This window comes from Hippocampus zosterae, chromosome 17 (assembly GCF_025434085.1).
Source record: "Hippocampus zosterae strain Florida chromosome 17, ASM2543408v3, whole genome shotgun sequence".
Lineage (NCBI taxonomy): Eukaryota > Metazoa > Chordata > Actinopteri > Syngnathiformes > Syngnathidae > Hippocampus > Hippocampus zosterae.
The window spans coordinates 1,078,284-1,095,802 of NC_067467.1; the positions used below are offsets into that span (position 1 = coordinate 1,078,284).

The following is a 17,519-nucleotide window of genomic DNA, read 5'->3' on the forward strand; positions in this document are numbered from 1 at the left end:
ACACCATGCGCTCAACTGCCGAGCTCGGTTTTTTAGTTTAGTCTGTCCTAAAGAGTTCATTGTGAATCCACGGTAAACCATCGACATTTCGTCAGAGTTTGGGACACGAGCCGTCCCGACGTGGACTCGTTCGAGTCGCTGTTTTGATGACCTGTGAATTGATTTCAGACGCGATGACTTGACAGACGTGTTTTTTGTTGATTAGATTTTTTTTTGTTTGCTAAAAGATAAGACACAAAAGAGATCAGATGTTGGTTCTTAATAATGTACATTAGAGTTAAAAATAGGTCATAAATATGGTTTTCAAGTCAATGCTATTGATAAACAGGAAATGGGTGTTGGTATGGTTTGAATCAAAAATAAGTTACAAACAATACATGGTATGAATATGGTTTTATAAACCGATCCAACTGTTTTTTTTAATCCGTTTCTCCTCACGAGGGTCGCGGGGCGTGCAGGTGCCCATCACAAGGTGTCTTCGGGCAGTTCGCCCTGAACTGGTTGCCAGACAATCGCAGGGCACGCATAAGCAAACAACCGTGATTATATAATCGATGATTATAAGTTATAAGTTGTGTTCTGTAGAGATGTGCACGACTTGACTTGAAAGTTGAGACTTGAAATTTACTTGAGACTTGTGACTGGGTTTTGCATTTGTGGATTTGTGGAATTCAAAGCCCTCAGAGAACGATCTGCACAGAGGTTGCACTGTTGTCAAGGAATGCAGACAAACATTTCTTTATCGACACAAGAGGCCAGATAGGCGACTTGTTACACAGTATTTGCAATCATATGACTCGGTGTCAAATCATGCATCGTCGGGGGCGTCCATAAAGGCTTTCTAAAACGTTTGCTGCAATCGCAACATAAAACACGAGGTTCAAGGAAGAAAATGCCTTTCATATGTCAAATGAATATCGAGATCTTTGAGACCAATTATAGCAATTCGATTTCTGAAGATTCGGAAGTTCAAAGTGTAAAGACTTCTGGGAGCATTCCACTTTGTAGTTTGGAGTCCCTTGAAATAAAAAAAAATATTTTGCACTTCAATTGATCATCATACGACCTACTGAAAGGAGAACGTAAACATCCTTCACCCTTAAGAAGAACATCCATAAATTCTTTTCTGTGATGTTTTGCCGAGACGACAGATGGGATGGCGAACGCAGAAACAGTCGTCAACGGTTTGACCAGAATGACCGATAGTCCACCAATGTTGCATGCGTTTCCCCTGAAATTTATGGCACTTGAAACGGAGATCTCATCGCCTTCACGATTGACCTTTGATATTTCAATATTTGGCGTGGATACATAATCACTCGTCTCTCACGCACGTGCTGTTTCTCATCAAGGGCCCCGCTGCGGCTGCTCGGGTGTTCTCCATGGAGACCGGAGTGCGCGCCAACCCCCGACTGGCCGGCAGGCTTTATTAATCACTCGAGAGCGATGACGCACAATTGCTGAATAAACAACCTTTTGTGAGGCGCCTCCTGAATTATCAGTAGGAGTGCCGATCCAAATGAAGTTGTATATCTTGCAGCACACATCCCGCTCGTAAATGGTTGAGGACCTGAGATGACCTCGACAATGTTCAGTATGAGACTATGCTTCTGCAAATGTGAAAATATTTGAAGGCTTTTTAGCATCTTAACCAGTCATGCCAATAATTATGGCGGGCTGTGTGCGTTTTTTTAATTTACTGCCATAGAAAGGGAAGGCAAACAAACGTCCGCGTGCATTCTCGGTCATCAACCAGCTAAAAGCAAACAAAGTTGGAAAGGCAACACCTCGGCATCACTGGGAATTTGCGAGCCCGATTGCAGGTGCCGTATAATACCGAGACATTCTGAAACACGGCCGCCGTTATTTTGGCGTTTCATGGAAATTGCTTTTGAGCAGGTTGCCATGATTTCAGCAACTTTTGTTGAACGTCGGACAAAGTTCAACAAAAGTGATTTGAGGACCGAAACTAAATCCTTAAGGACTGTTGAGTGGACTACAATGAAAGCAGTTATCATGCTGCGCACCATCGCTAAGGGTTCGAACGCGTGCCGTCTTCTGTGCTTGTCAATATTTACGGCCCGCGTGTCAACTTTCTCGTATACAGTACTGACGACTACAGATATGAAATATACAAAACGTGTTTACTTTTATTTCCAAAAAAATATTTGCAATTCGAACCATACACAAAAATGGTCATTAAAAAGTGACATTAAACGCAGTACAAAATATAGCTTCAGCCCATCAGATGTGACACGCAGTGCGTACGCAGCCTCACGTTGGTCAGACAATGGCTTTGGAGTTTAAAACAACCCCCCCCCCCAAAAAAAAACCACACACACACACAACAAACCATGCACGATTATACATTTCAACAAAAAAAAAAAGCTTTAAATCTTACCTTCATGTAAATACACATGCACTGGGGCTTTATTTGCCCCCCAAAAAGTACGAATATGGATGTTTATTGCACTGCAAATATACAAGATAAGCTTAGACGTTAAAGTCCGGAAAGCCGCATAATAAATAAATATGTGATGTACTGCACGTCTCTGAATTCCTTAAACGCAAATCCTCTTTGAGACTGATCGTGGAAACATCCAAATGTGGTTATCACCTCAGGCTTCCGAGAAGCTTTCTTGTGCTCTGTGATGATTAGATCTGCTAGCGATCGCGCCACATGAACGCGAGCAGGGAGGAGACGCGCTACTGAGCCGCCGCGTTCTTGTTCTTCTTGTTCAGGACTTTGCGGAGGCTCTCGGGCATGAGGTACGGCCTCTCGGGACTGCCATCGTTCCTCTCAAGATCCTCCACTAAAGAGAGAAAAAGAGGAACAAAAACAAAAAAAGTTCACTTTGACGTGATTAGCATTGTTTGACTTGGGCTTTATCATTAAAAAAAAGTCTCCAAGTCTACTTGAAAAGATCACATTTGAGCTTCGAATCCCGAATCTCGTTTCCATGAGTTGCGTTTTATTATATCAAGTACATTGAGCAAACATGTCAAAAGTTGGGATGCGTCGCCGTCCAAACTAGGCAAGACTCGCAGTAAAAACGGAAGGCAAGGCAAATCATGCTTCTAGGTCATTCGGTGTTAGCGCACATCAATTACTTTCGAGCTTCTAACTCTCAATTTTTTTACATTCTAAGATGCATTCAGATGATCAGTCAATTCGAAAAAGTAGGCACATAAGTGGTGTCAATCAAATGGCTACTGGCCGGCAGCACAAATACATTACAGCCAAATCACAAGCCCCGCCCCCCTAAACTTTTTCCATTGCGTTTAACACTGCGGGAAAACGGTAAGACATTTCACACATGTCGTTTGGAGACGTGTCAACAGTACCGGTATTCAGCTGTCTTAAGATGAAGACTTGGGTGCTCATTAAACTTCCCTGTTTTGGATACTTGCCACTTCTGAGCATGCCTGCGAGACGTAAGGCTAAAAAAAAACCCACAAAAAAAAACCAACCATCTCCTTCGTTTCAAAATCAAAGCTAAGTGTCCTTGTCCAAATTCCTGTCTATGAACGATGCGGCCTCCTCCTTAAAGTGTTTCTCTCCACCGAGTTCTTCATCCGGAAGCGGAGCAGAAGACGGTGGACCTTCCGCCTTGTTCTTCCAGAGAATCTCACGGAGAGTTGCGGACATGTAATAAGGCCTCACGGTGGAACCATCGTTCCGCTCCAGGTCTTCACCTTCATTTGCGTGTCAATGTGTGCCACGCGTTCATGAATTGGGTGAGACGTTGAGTTATGAAGTCGAGGTGAGAGGAAAAGGGGTTAAAATTGGCAGGGAGGAAAAGAGGATGGGAGTGCGTTGAGGAGGAGGGGAAGAGACAAAAAGAGAAAGTCAAATAGCAGACAAGCAAGCAAGCAAGCAAAAAGTCACCACAAATCCCTTGTTTGGAAAAATACTTTTTGTTTTTTTTTGTGGGGAAGACTTAGTAAGCCACAGAATGAAATGGTAGTTTCATTAATTGCGTTGTTTTTAACACACCCATTTAGCATGCGGACAGTCCCACACCAAAAGCAAAGCAATAGCTCCCAAGGACCAAGTTCTGGTCAAGGTGAACGTCTCAAAAGCATTTGGTTTTCTGTTCAAGATGTAGTAGTTGCAAAACTTTTTTTGTGCGTTTCATGCAGCACATGATAAGGGACCGGTGAGGAGGTTCTACTCACAGAAGCAGAGGAAAAGTGTGTCCACGCACATGGCGTACACACTGAAGAATCCGTGGGCAATGAGATAGGAGCCAACCACCACAGTCTAGTAAGGACACAAGCATCATTTATTAAAATTAAATAAAATAAAAAAATCAGCAATAATAGACAACATTGTGAGAAAGCTCCGGCTTCATAATGTGATGATTATGTAATGATCAAGTGTTTATTTTTTATTTTTTGTTTCTAAAATTGACGACTCACCAGGATTGGCACCCAGTAGTAGTGGAGATGCGGGGCGGTGTTCTCAAAGGCCTTCACTCTCCCAGAGAAGAAGAAAAAGGCAAAGACCCCTGGAGCAGGACACAAGCAAGTTTAGCACTCCAACCGCCGGAAGTGTGTCACAAGATCAAAGAGCTCCGATTTGGGGGAGGTTAAATTAAAAGCGATGCAATTGGCGTGTGTATTTGCAGAGCCTCAGGATGACAAACACTCACCCACGAGTCCAACGACGAGCAGTTTGCCCAAAAACAAAAGGAAATCTGTCACTTTGTCCAGCACCGCCACCCTAAAGAAATACAGTTTGGTATTTTTAGAATCACAAACGACTTTGAACTCGATTTAAAAATAGAAGAACAAAAAAAAAAAAAGGATGCACCTTATCATATTCCTCATGAGCAGGAAGAAGGCGTCTCTGGCAGACGTGCAGAAGTTTTTGCCGTATATCGCCACCTAGTGGCCAAATGTGGGAAACGCGCGTTTTATTCGAAAGCCGTTTGGACCAATCCGCACAACTCACCATAATGTAGGCGTTTCTGTTTAAGAACTTGATGCATTTCTCCAAGCACCAAAAGCAGCACTTGAGACAGCACATGAGGAATCTGGTACACTTATTGTGGGCTCCTGGAAGGGAAAATAAGAGTCCGGTCTCAAGCTGTGCCAAGAACATGGTGGAATGTGGGTCTTTTCTCCTTTCGTGCATATTGACAGTGCCATGCAATCGCCTTGTTTTTTTGTTGTTGTTGACGCAGAGTCAAACCTCAAAATGAATTCATTTTGCTCCCAATTGGTGGGAAAGACGCACAGATGCACTATGGGTCGTAACCGAAAGAACGAGATCCCGGATACAAGCGGCCGAAATGAGTTTTCTCCGCAGGGTGTTCGGGCTCTCCCTTAGAGATAAGGTGAGAAGCTCGGTCATCCGGGAGGGGCTCAGAGTCGAGCCGCTTCTCCTCCACATCGAGAGGAGCCAGAAGAGGTGGCTTGGGCATCTGATTCGGATGCCTCCTGAGCGCCTCCCCGGTGAGGTGTTCCGGGCATGTCCCACTGGGAGGAGACCCCGGGGAAGACCCAGGACACGCTGGAGAGACTATGTCACCCAGCTGACCTGGGAACGCCTCGGGATCCCCCGGGGAGAGATGGACGAAGTAGCTAGGGAGAGGGAGGTCTGGGCTTCCCTGCTAAAGCTGTTGCCCCCGCGACCTGGCCCCGGATAAGCGGTAGATGATGGATGGATGGATGGATGGATGCACAGTGAACAAAAATCAATGTGATGCGCCCCAGTGCACTTCTCCGGTCTACGTCGTACTAAAATGTCGACAACAAGTGAGCGACCGACCTTTAAGTTTATGGTCCAGATACTCCAGCAGAACTCGAATGATCTGAATGATTGAAAGGATGAGGGAGCCAAACGCCAGGGTTCCTGTGTGATACCTAAAACAATACAAAAGTTATGCAAGCCGCAGGTGGTCAAAGTCAAGCAAAGGAAAAAAAAAACACACACACACACACCTGAGAGATCTGCCAAGAGAAGAAAATATGGGGAAGGAAGGCATGTCGTCTGGCTTGACAAAAGCCCAGTAGTAAGAGGCAAAGGCCCCCGCCAAAGTCATCTGCCCCAGCGCCGTGACAAAGTTGGCACACCAAAAGAAGAGAAAGACGTTGTAGAACTGCAAGCCAATCAGGTATTTGTGGTAAACCGTCTCGCCGCCGTAGAAGGCAAAAAGGCACTCCGAGTCCGGGCACTGCGCCTTCATGGCTGTGGTCGTGTAGTTCTGCGCACACACAAGCATCCAATCAAACATGTTTGGATTCATTGATCCACGTAAAAAAAAGATGAAGTTGCAACATTTTACAAGCGAGCTGACGATAAGACGGGGGAAAAAAAAGCGAGATGCTTGAAAACTTCATTCTCAAATTCACACACACACACACAGGGAAAAAATAAATACGATAAATAAATCAACAACTCACAGCTGGATCGCAGGTTTTCCTCGAGTGCTCGCACGCGCTGTCGTTGAACACTTTGTAGATCGGTTCGTTGGAAGTAGACAGGAAACTGAACAGTTCAGGCAAAGACAACCATTGCGAAGAGGATTAATTGTTAGGCCAATGGAGGAGGGGGGGGGATAAAAAGGATACACAGCGGTGGTGGCCCAGTAGGCGATGACGATAGCCAGCAGCAGAAAAGTGAACAGCGGGTAGAGGAGAGAACACATCACATGTCCAATGGCCCTGCGAACGAACACGACATGATCATCGCTTGGACTCTCTCAGCCCGAGATGATGATGAACTTGAGCTTTATAGGCTGGCAGCGCTTCAAAAGGCTTATGGCCTACTTGCTGGCTTCTTTGATGAGCGCGATGGCAATTAAAATCCTTTTCCTGAGGAAGATGAGTAGAAGGATGATGATCACTTCCACTATGGCGAGAATGATCACTGAAAGGAAGAAAAAGAAGAGCGCAGGTGAGAAATGGCAGGATTGGAGGCCGCCCGCCGCGGCGGCGGATTTCGGCTCTCCGAGGTCCCCTTTGAAATGGTAAACGTGGCAATCGTGTGACATAATACAATGCGGAGTCTCTGCTGCCGCATAATTAAGAGCCTGGCCCTTGACGACGGCCGTCTCCTGAAAATAGAAGGCGCCCGCTGGCAAGAGCTTATGGCGCGTACACTAAACCAAATGGGAGAGGGCTTGGATGAATGAAAGAGCCCCCCACCCCCCCACCCCGCACCACACCTGTCTGGCACACTTCTTGCTGAACTTACTGAAGGCCAGCCAGGTCTGTCGGATCTGAAGGTAGACTGTGAAATCTGTCTGAAAGCCAAGATCCTGCAGGGTCACGTCAGCTCCAGGCGTATCTTTGAGGGCGGCGTACTCCATGTAGCAGTGGAAGATGCCTGAAATACATACACGGCGTCTCAAAGAACCAAAATCAAGCACCTTTGTGGTCATTTTTGATTGACATTTTCTTTTTCAGGATTTTTTTCAAACATTCATAATTAAAAAAATTTTTTTTTTAAAGTCCGCACAAATCAGTGTTGTTTACTATGCGTGCTAGTGTGTGCGCGCACTCTGCTCAAGCGTGGAAGGTCCACTTGGGGCACGTGCACGCAGGTGAGTGTTTGTGTGTTGCTGAGAGAAAGGGAGAGTTATAAGAACAAAAGCAGGTCTCTCCATCCTTAATTGTCTAAAGAACCTTAATTGACGAATCATAAACACGTCTACTGTACACCTGAGGGATCGCTGGCCTGTGTGTGTGTGTGTTAGTGCGCTCTGATCAAGCGCAAAGGCCCACGTGGGGCAATTTTTTTATATTCTTGTTCTTGATTTTACTGCTTGGTGCTTTCTACCGCCTTTACTACCGATTTGTCTTACTGTTTATTGTGTATGTTAAATCGCTCCATGTATGCAGCGATGGCTGTTTGAAAGTGCTCCAGAAATACTCTTGACTTGATATTCATTCATTCATTCATTCATCTTCCGAGCCGCTTGATCCTCACTAGGGTCGCGGGGGGGTGCTGGAGCCTATCCCGGCTGTCTTCGGGCAGTAGGCGGGGGACACCCTGAATCGGTTGTCCAGCCAATCGCAGGGCACACAGAGACGAACAACCATTCGCACTCACACTCACACCTAGGGACAATTTAGAGTGTTCAATCAGCCTGCCACGCATGTTTTTGGAATGTGGGAGGAAACCGGAGCACCCGGAGAAAACCCACGCAGGCCTGGGGAGAACATGCAAACTCCACACAGGGAGGCCGGAGCTGGAATCGAACCCGGTACCTCTGCACTGTGAAGCCCACGTGCTAACCACTGGACTAACGGGCCGCCGACTTGATATACAGTATATGTTAATTGGTCGCTACTTCATGGATTCTCGCTTATCGCCGGTGGTTTTGGTGGGAGGAGCGTCTGACCAGACTGACTGGCCATCACCGGACGGGCGGACTGGGCCGGTCTGAAATAATAATGAGTGATGTTCTTTCTCCCCACTGTCATTTTGTTACTGTATCAACACAATCGCGCGTCTGTCTGTATGGAGTCGATTCATCAACGGATGGGGATGAACGGTCTGTGAAGACTTACCGTATCCGATGACTATTATCACCAAGGCTACCATGATCCAGACCATGATGCCTGCCAGGAAGCGCAGGAGAACGATGAAGATCAGGCTGAGGACCGTGGCAAGAACCAAACCTCTGGAGAGAAGAGTGACCACGTTGAGCAGGAAAGGGAAAGAAGCCAACCAATCGGCGCTTTGCGCAATTTTCAAAGGCGTCTTACATCAGGATCCAGTACCAAGACTGCGTGTAATCCTCAAAGATTTTCATCACCACCTGGCGAGCTTCAATAACCACGGTAGCATTCCTGGAAGGGGGGGGGTGCAGATTATTGGAATAATTTAAAGCGGAAGATCATATTTTTGAGCGTATATATTTCAGCAAAGGATGGCGGATTCTCCAGCACTCACTTCACGCCGTCGACAAGATCCTTGGCGTCTCTCATCTTTCCAGTTCCATCGTCAAAGTGAGAGCTGTTTCCTACCGTTATCATTCCTCCTTTTTTACCCAAAGCTGGGAAGCACCTACGGGTGACTGAAACAAAATTGAACGGGGTGAGGGGGGGAGAATAAATTAAGTTTGTCACATACTTATGCAAAAACGCATGACATCATTCATGTACGCATTTTCATGAGAATGAGTCAAGCGAGAACCTGCAACTTCACACGGCAATGCATTTGGCAATACCGCCACCAGATTTGCAAAGTTTGAGGAAGTGATCCATAAAGTGGGGGGGGGAATATCCACTTTCAATATTTCTGATACATGCGACTGGGAAAATGTTTTCAGAAGAAAAAAAAAATGTGCCAAAAGATGCACACAGAGTCAACTCACAAGGCTTGCTGGGGGTCAGCATGGCAGGACAGAGACCCAACTTGAGGATTTCGGTGACAGCCTGTAACGATGTTCAAAGTGGTCAGGCAGTGCGGGAGGGGGGGGGGGGGGGGGAGATGCGCATGAAACAGAGATGAGCACAAGTTAAACCCCCACCATGGAGTTGGTCACGCCTTCCTTGCAGAAGGACTTGTAGTAGTCAAAGTCTTTTCTGTTGCTGTAAGCTTTGATCAACGTCATGAACTTCTCGGGGCACTTCTCCACACACATCTAAGAGGAGGAAAGAAGAGCGGCGGCGTCCGGTGAAAACACTGGGGGCTCAAAAGTATAAACGCGAGCGTGTTTACTGACAAAAGCGGCGGAGTGGCACAACAAATCGAGAAACAAACCTGTGTGGTGGGACACTGGAACTCCAGCAGCACCATGGGGCTGGCACACTTCATAATGTTGAAGTAGAACAACAGCGGCTTCTTCCTGAGAAAGGCGCAGCAAAATTATGCACGCAAATTTGCGATGCTGTCGTACCGCTAAATCAGGCATGTCCAAAGTCCGGCCCGCGGGCCAAATCCGGCCCGCGGTCGAATTTCATCCGGCCCTCGGCCCCTGTCATAAAATCAGTGCCGTCTGGCCCGCAGGTTGGGCGCAATGGAACACGTGTTGCATTGACTGAGGTCTCGTCGACTGGTGAGTGATGTTTCATAGAGTACTGCTTCCCTCTAGTGGCTAAATGAGTAATAGCATTCACTAAATGAGTAATAGCATTTAGACACTAGGGGGCATCACTCACGAGTTAACAAGACATCACTCCGTGTTTATATTGACTGATATGTCATATTTCAAATTCCTGTTTCAAATGAACCAAAAGAAATTCTGAAGATTGTTGAAATTCAAATAAAAATGGAAATGTGAAACAGACTGGCTTACTAAAATTTCTTGAACAATATTGTTGTTCAATGTAAAGAATGTCAGCCAAGGTCGGCCCCCCCCGACATTTTACCACATAAAATCTGGCCCCCTTGGCAAAAAGTTTGGACACCCCTGCGCTAAATGAAAACAAATTGTCAACGCTCTCTTTTGATTTGAGCAGAATCGTACGCTCCCTCATGTGGATCGACATCGAAACATAATTTCCACAACGCAACGCTATAAAAAGGAAGGCTTGCGGTTGTCAGACCGCAACGATGTGATCTGCGGCCGTTTTGAGCCGTCTCACAAAAGGCGGCCATTTTGCCAGAGTCGCTCAGGGGCGGGGGGGTCAGGACCAGTCAGCGCTCACCTGTTTTCCCGAGTGCGCTCATGTGACAATTGGCAAGAGGGGTGTGATCGCGCGTTGCCTCAGCCTAGGCTGTCATGATAACTTGGATGCGGGGGGGGGGGGACTCACTCGAGAGGGGTTCCGGCCTGCCCGCAGAACTGGCCTCGGCTGTCCGTGGGATAGATCACCTTCCTGGGGTCACCCTGCGACCAAGCTGAATAAAAAAAAAAAACACATCGCCACCTTATACGTTTGACTTCACGGGGGGGAAAAATCTGCCAGGCTGCCTTTTCCTTACCGAGTATTCCCACTCCGATATAACATAAAATGGCGATAATGAAGAGGATGCAGCACACAATGTCCGTGCAGCCCCTGGAGACAAAAAGCATATTTGAGAGGATTTTGGGAAACAAAACAAAACAAAACGATTCATCCAACTTGTGAGAAAAACCTCATCGTTCCCCTCTCACCTCTTCTGGAGTGGGCCTTTGAATGTGGGGTCATACTTGCGGGGCTCGCCTGTTTAACAGAGGGGGGGACTTTATTCAACAATGTCACCAAAAACTCCTTGGAATCAAATTCACACGCAAAAAAAAAAAAAAAAAAAAGGAAACCAATTCAGGGTGGGCGCAGCAGTACGCTCCAGCTTTTCCTCCATGCCCCCCCCCCCCCCACCAAAGGCAGACAACATGCTTGGCAACCCAGAAAATTCCTCCTTGGTGACTCACTGGCATGAGCCAAAGCAGAGATACAATCGCTTCATCCTTTTTGTCCGAATGCGTTTTAGGAGTTGACTCCAAAGTCAAGCGCGTTACAATCGCGCGTACGAGATGTGCCGAAGGCACGCATGACTGTTTCGAAGTCATTCATTCATTCATTCATCTTCCGAACCGCTTGATCCTCACTAGGGTCGCGGGGGGTGCTGGAGCCCATCCCAGCTGTCTCCGGGCAGTGGACGGGGGACACCCTGAATCGGTTGCCAGCCAATCGCAGGGCACACAGAGACGAACAACCATTCGCACCCACACTCACACCTCGGGACAATTTAGAGCGTCCAATCAGCCTGCCACGCATGTTTTTGGAATGTTGGAGGAAACCGGAGCACCCGGAGAAAAGCCACGCAGGCCCAGGGAAGAACATGCAAACTCCACACAGGGAGGCCGGAGCTGGAATCGAACCCGGTACCTCTGCACTGTGAAGCCCACGTGCTAACCACTGGACTACCGGGCCGAAGTGCTCTTGACAAAAGGTTTCGGCTGTTTACATTTGCCAATTGCCCGAGATTGAACGAAACCGGATTCAACAACGGCGCCAATTTGCCAATCCAATTTCAAAATCACGACCCAAGTTCAAGGAGAAGACTATTTTTGACACGTCTCGGTTTCATATTTGCCAACAGAGGAGGCGGGGTTTTAACCGGCGCATGAAGAGAACTGCATTTGTGGCAAGGCGATGAGATCAGAACATCTTGAAAACGAGAGTTGATTGATATTTCGGACTGCCGTCGAGACAAGCGACAGCAGCCTTTGCATCTCAATTGCGGATGCTTTTAAGGGGGACGAAGCATTTACGTGGAGCGGCTCTTAAGAGAAACCACTTCCTGAAACATTGCGAGTGCTTCTTGTCGTCAGCGCATGCGAGCATGTCACAGTTTTGCTTTCAGACGAAACTCTTCAAAGTTCCGAGCAGCCTAGGTTGGACCCAATCCGCAGCTCTCGGTACAGTTTGAAAGCGGTTTTGAAATGGTAGCGTTGAGTTCGTCGGTGGTGGAACATGAAGTTGTTCCAAGTGAAAGAAAGCAAAACAAAAGGGTGAGGCTCTCCCTTCCTCCTGTTCACACCTGGATAATCAGCGGCAAGGCCGTAACACAAAGCGGACATGTCGTTAGGCCCGACCCCACCGTTGAAGCACTGCCACACAATTCGTTTTCAAAGACAGACAGACGGAAAAACATGCTGGGAAGAGAAGGCAAAACGCCAGCCGGAAGTTACCATGTTTTCCATAATATTGGCCTTCCTCTGGCATCTTGAAATTCCTTCCTGAGGCTAATGTTGAAATGTGCAGACAAGCCCTTGTGACTTTCCCTTCCAAGGACGCTTATCTGTCGCTTTCTTTCCACGGGTGTCGTTCCTTTCAGAAAGGCGAGGACGGGTAAGGCCCCCGCGTGGGTTGAAACCAGTCTAACCTGTCCTCGTTAGCCTGGGCCCGTCGACAGCGCGCTACCTTCCTCTCGCCCCCCTTTCCCTTCCCCACCTTGTTTATCCTGAAACAAGTGTCTTTTCTCAATCAGTGTGCCACCTGTGCCTACCTCGAAAAAAAAAGAGCTCTCTCTCTCTCTCTCTCTCTGTCTCTCTCGCCCTCTCTCTCACTGGCTTCCTGTCGTTGGCCTCCAGAGATCAGAGGAGGCGAGTCAAACTCATCTGCGCAAAGTCTGGGAGGGACACGAGAGAAGCGTGCCCGTGCGAAAGAAGGGGTGGAAACTTTTGGTGCAGAAAAGCAGCAACGGAAAAAGAACAAGTTGAGCCGACGCGATGTGATGAGAAACACATGTTTTCTGAAAAACAGGGCAAATGGGGACTCCGCTGGTAGTTGGCGTCCTTTGGAGAATGGACTAAAAAGTAGTCCGTTTACTTTGCTTTGGAACATTTGGACACGCTCCTATGTTAAAATCTCAGTGTTTTGATATGCGTCTTTATTTGTGGGATATTGTGGAGCCCAATATCTGTAATCAGCCGTCAAGTCGACGGCGGATGAATTTGCGATTTGAACAAAGAGCCCACAGTGTGACTAAATGCCCAAATGCATGTTTAGAACAGACGATGACATCACGGAACATGACTGTATTCGTTTTGTTTTGGTGAGCAATTGACCGGCACATGGATGGACCGGTTCAAAAATGGCCTTCGCTGCAGCGCCAACCCCACTCATGGAGCACCATAGTCCTGAATCAAATAAAAACAATAAAAGAAAAAAAAAATAAGGGTTCGATTGGCATGTGTAAAGGCACATTTAAGGGGATGCAGAGTGGCGGCTCTGATAACAGTTTTAATCTGCTAAAAGGCGCTCCACGGGAAGCTAATCCATTTCCACATTTTGAAGCTAAACATCTTGTAAAGAAGTATAAAGTGTGGACTCAAGACCAATGGGAACAAAAAAAAAAACATGTGGTTCAGATCTTAGTGCCAACTGTGCCTGCCTGCCTGCATGGGCCGGGTCATGATCTATCTATAGTTCTCAATGTAAAGCATACCCCGCTATCTAAAATTAAGCTTTGCCTGACTAGCCTGTACTCGTTTTTATAATTGGGTGCACATTCTTCTCTCTAGTTATCTTTGGGTCCAGTGTTGGCTGGCCAGGGGTCAAAATGTCTGGTCCCTTTGACCAGAATAAGACATTAAAGTGTTGTCTAGGATAGATGGACTGAACATCTCAAGTCGTCTTCCTATCTTATCGTCAATGTCTCGTAAAATCAATCAAATTCCAAGAAAAGTCAAATCTGTCCAACTGTATTTTGAAAGTCATATCAAGAAGAGATACGGCCTGTTGGAAAAAACAAAACAAAACAAACTACTCGTACTTGAACATGTAAATTACTGACCTTAACAGCGTATATTTGTCATGCTTAGCCAGAAACTCAGTTAGCAAAGTCGCGTGATCCTGTCTGGGTTGTTAAGACGAGGACCCGGCGGGTTAGAATGGAAACAGGTGGCTACACCTCTGGAGACATCCTTGGTTGTTTGTGATCAGTGGGTAAAAAACAAAAAAAACAAAAAAAAGATGATACCAAAGAGTCAAAGAATTAAGCGCAAATCTGCTGCACGTGAAAGCTTTTAACAAACGGTCAGGAAGAATTTGAATCATGTTTCAAAGCACTCTTCTAAATATGGCTTCTAATTACAGCTCATGTCTTCGAAGCAGCGCATGGCTGCTTCAGTTCCTGACATTATGGTGTGTGTGTGTTTTACAACTGAAATGACTCCATCATGTGAAGCCCGGAACCAATAAACGGCTTTCCTCAGTGGCAAGTTCCGGATTTGCATCTCTATTAGACCGCATCATGTTTCCATCTTATAGAGCTCGCTTTGTAATGTCTTTGTTACATCTCAGTGTTCTATGTTCAGAACTTCATAGTGAAAACTCAAAAGCTCAGCCACTGGCATGCGAGCAAGCGTTGCTGAATACACTTGACAAGGTTTGTATGGTATCTTTTCACTTTAAGCGCAGACCAAAACAATCCTTGTAACGTTCAAAACAAACTCAAGACGCACTCTAACCCCAACCGGCCGCCATAACGATGCAACCGCAGCGTAAAACGATGAGCTTGCTAAGCTACCAAACCACATTTTTGGAAGAAATGAAATGAGAAATGAAACTGAGAGAAGTCGACCAAGTTTAGAAACCAATCAAGCGAGTCGCACCAGAGAACGTGACCTTTAAGCATGAAGGCGCCCTTGTTTTTCATTTGTTCTTTGAATTTGTAGACAAATACATATTTTTAGATCGGATGGGGTGTAGCAGGGAAACAAAACCGGATGATGCATATCAGCGAATTGTTCCAAAATGCTGTTAACACAACCCATATCCAAACTGAGGACTTGGAAACTACAGGTTTCCCTAGTTATTGCGTACTATGAAAATAAGATAAGATATCCTTTATTCGTCCCACACTGGGGAAATTTACAGTGTCAATGTAATCATCAGTCATCACAGCGGGCACGCATCGTGTTGCAACATGTGACTTTAGAAGATGAATCGAAACAATGACTCTTCCCAGGAATTTGCAGCCAAGTCACCGTTGACAATTATGTCACTCCCCAATGTGTCAGTGAGCACAAATAACGCATATCTGAATCCTTGATACAACCCTGTGTATTTATTTTCGTCATTAAATAAAACATTAAACGATTGTGGGCATATATTATGTAAAAATAAAAAAAACACGACACAACATGAATCTCTTACTTTTTTGCAGCTATGTGGTACCACACAGCCCTGGAGTGGAAGGTATAATTACAGCAGAACAACACAAGAACTGGAACAAAGGCGCAGGGAACAGCTCGGTGGGGGGAAATGTAAAAATTATCCCATTGTTGAAGCTATTTTTTTTAATAAACTGTGCTGCACTCTTTCCAAAGCTAGACGGCAGCTAAGTTGCCTGCCATACCAATGTGAGGAATGTGGCAGCAACTGGACAAGCGAAAGGATATTGTTTTAGGACACCGAGCCGGCGCCCCACAACACGGATGGGAACACCACCAGCTCAATTTAAAACTCTCTATTCTTGCATTTGATTGTGAACGATGTGTATGTACTGTTAAAGAGTAGTAGCTAAGTTCCAAGCCTGGAAGTGTTTTTTACTATCATTGTATTTATACAAACGCAGGATGGCACGAGTGAAAGTGGTCCGACGTTGCCAGCTAGCTCGTAGAAGTAATAATCAAACACATGGCATGAAATTCCATTAAACGCGTAGATTTAATTACCTTGTTTTTAAGAATAACGCAATTGAAGGGTGGCTATGTTTGGAGGAGCTGATGTAAAGTGGTTTTCCTGCTGGCGAATGCGGAACATCTAAGCAGCGCATAAAAATAATGAAGTTACCGTATTTGGTTTTCTCTTCCAGTTCCATGGTATCTGGATGTTTCTCTTCACACAATACGGCTCATAGACGACGACTTGAGTGTATTTCCAGCCTTGGGAGTGGTTATTGTCACGGACCTCTGTTCATTTGAACACAGGGTAAAAGTCCGCTCCAAAATCTTGACTGCCCTACTACCGTTTACAGGGGTAGTTCTCCGAGAAGAATGCTGACCAATCACAACACAGTGTGAGCTTGATTGGCGTGACACTCGGCCAATAAATAACAGAAATCGGGACCTAATGTTGTTTTGCTTCTTCCTAACAGTACCGTTAAGTGGCAGAAGCAGAAATGGATGGAGCTACTGTTCCATGGCTGTCATTTCCCCCCTTATTCTCGTTCACGTTCTTAATAATTCCTATTTGATGTCATCACAATCGCGCATGGCGAAACGGCGGTTGAGCATCACCAGAAATGAGATGTATTTTAATTGTAGATGCTCAGAAATCAGCTGTAATCTGACACCAAAAATGGCCACACCCTCAAAGGGGTGACAAAGCTTGTATTTTATTGACCCATAAAGCACCAAGCAACATTAATTATACATACAAACTATTCATTTGTAATGTAGACGCAGGACTACCATTGCCTGCCTTTACTCGTCTGTACTATTGAGTCACGACAGCTTGCAGAGGGAGAAGAGCTATGCAGTTGCCCAATTTCAACAGCTTTGTGACAACCACAGTGAATACAATTTAAAATTGTGAGTGTAATGTATTATGAGCAGTGAGTTGGTAAAAGATTAGCAGCTAACTGGTGAGTAGTCCAGGGTGTATCCCATTGCTTCCTCAATGGTCGCGAGGATGGGCTGCAACTCACCCTTGACATGAAAGATGAGAAGCAGTGGAAAATCAAGGGATGGACAGTTCAAAAAACAACTGTGATCTTTCAAGTGTTACATTTTGTTACATTATAGAGTCTACAATGTAACACTTGAAGGATCACTGTTGTTTTTGTCTATAATATAGACCATGTAAAGTAAATTGAGACGTAAAATGTCACGTGTTCCATAAAGCAATTGGTTACAGCTGCAGCTGTTGTGAAAACCGCTTCAGACTGCCACTAAATTGGGTCATTATACTCCTAAAATTTGAGGAAGTGCAAGTAGTTTTCTATTTTTGTGCCTGTATGACCAGCAAATATGCTGATTTTCCCAAAATGTTTCGAATCATATCTGTTGTTGACATACAGTGTGCGTCCCTGAAATTTCAGGTCATGGGTCACTGTGCTTCGAGTAAAAAAAAACGAAATCTGTCACAGACTTTCCTTTCCTGTTAGTATCACGCCCCTGCTA

At 45.8% G+C, this 17,519-nt stretch overlaps 1 protein-coding gene and 1 long non-coding RNA gene across 5 annotated transcripts; one reads left to right on the top strand and one right to left on the bottom strand.

The window, feature by feature from the left end:
• Window positions 1–2,125: 2,125 nt before the first annotated feature.
• Window positions 2,126–16,377, bottom strand: LOC127589567 (choline transporter-like protein 2). 4 transcript variants are annotated; one of them, XM_052048779.1, is made up of 22 exons: window positions 16,189–16,376; window positions 11,058–11,106; window positions 10,886–10,959; window positions 10,717–10,801; window positions 9,722–9,806; window positions 9,489–9,602; window positions 9,333–9,393; window positions 8,909–9,032; window positions 8,722–8,805; window positions 8,524–8,636; window positions 7,205–7,336; window positions 6,778–6,877; window positions 6,580–6,672; window positions 6,412–6,496; window positions 5,950–6,212; window positions 5,777–5,871; window positions 4,958–5,061; window positions 4,817–4,890; window positions 4,656–4,726; window positions 4,423–4,511; window positions 4,180–4,264; window positions 2,126–2,813 (listed from the first exon to the last, which is right to left on the bottom strand). In XM_052048779.1, the coding sequence occupies exons 1-22, from the start codon at window positions 16,214–16,216 to the stop codon at window positions 2,707–2,709; spliced, it is 2,115 nt and encodes a 704-aa protein (XP_051904739.1). In that variant the 5' UTR covers window positions 16,217–16,376; the 3' UTR covers window positions 2,126–2,706. The 4 variants fall into 4 exon arrangements, with proteins under 4 accessions (XP_051904739.1, XP_051904738.1, XP_051904737.1 ...); XM_052048778.1 differs by lacking the exon at window positions 16,189–16,376 and adding an exon at window positions 12,579–12,908; XM_052048777.1 differs by lacking the exon at window positions 2,126–2,813 and adding an exon at window positions 2,951–3,696 and having other exon boundaries at window positions 16,189–16,377.
• LOC127589613 (uncharacterized) lies at window positions 14,729–16,050 on the top strand. Its single transcript, XR_007959450.1, has 3 exons — window positions 14,729–14,779; window positions 15,560–15,647; window positions 15,723–16,050. It is a non-coding gene; the product is annotated as an uncharacterized LOC127589613 (long non-coding RNA).
• Window positions 16,378–17,519: the final 1,142 nt, after the last annotated feature.

Excerpts from the sequence above, each read along its gene's own strand:
- LOC127589567 (XM_052048776.1), bottom strand. The coding sequence starts at position 12,612 with ATGCCAGAGGAAGGCCAATATTATGGAAAACATG. Across the intron at positions 8,637-8,721 it reads TCTTGGTACTGGATCCTGAT|AGGTTTGGTTCTTGCCACGG; the intron begins GTAAGACGCCTT and ends TCTTCTCTCCAG. Across the intron at positions 5,062-5,776 it reads TCTGGACCATAAACTTAAAG|GAGCCCACAATAAGTGTACC; the intron begins GTCGGTCGCTCA and ends TTTCCCTTCCAG.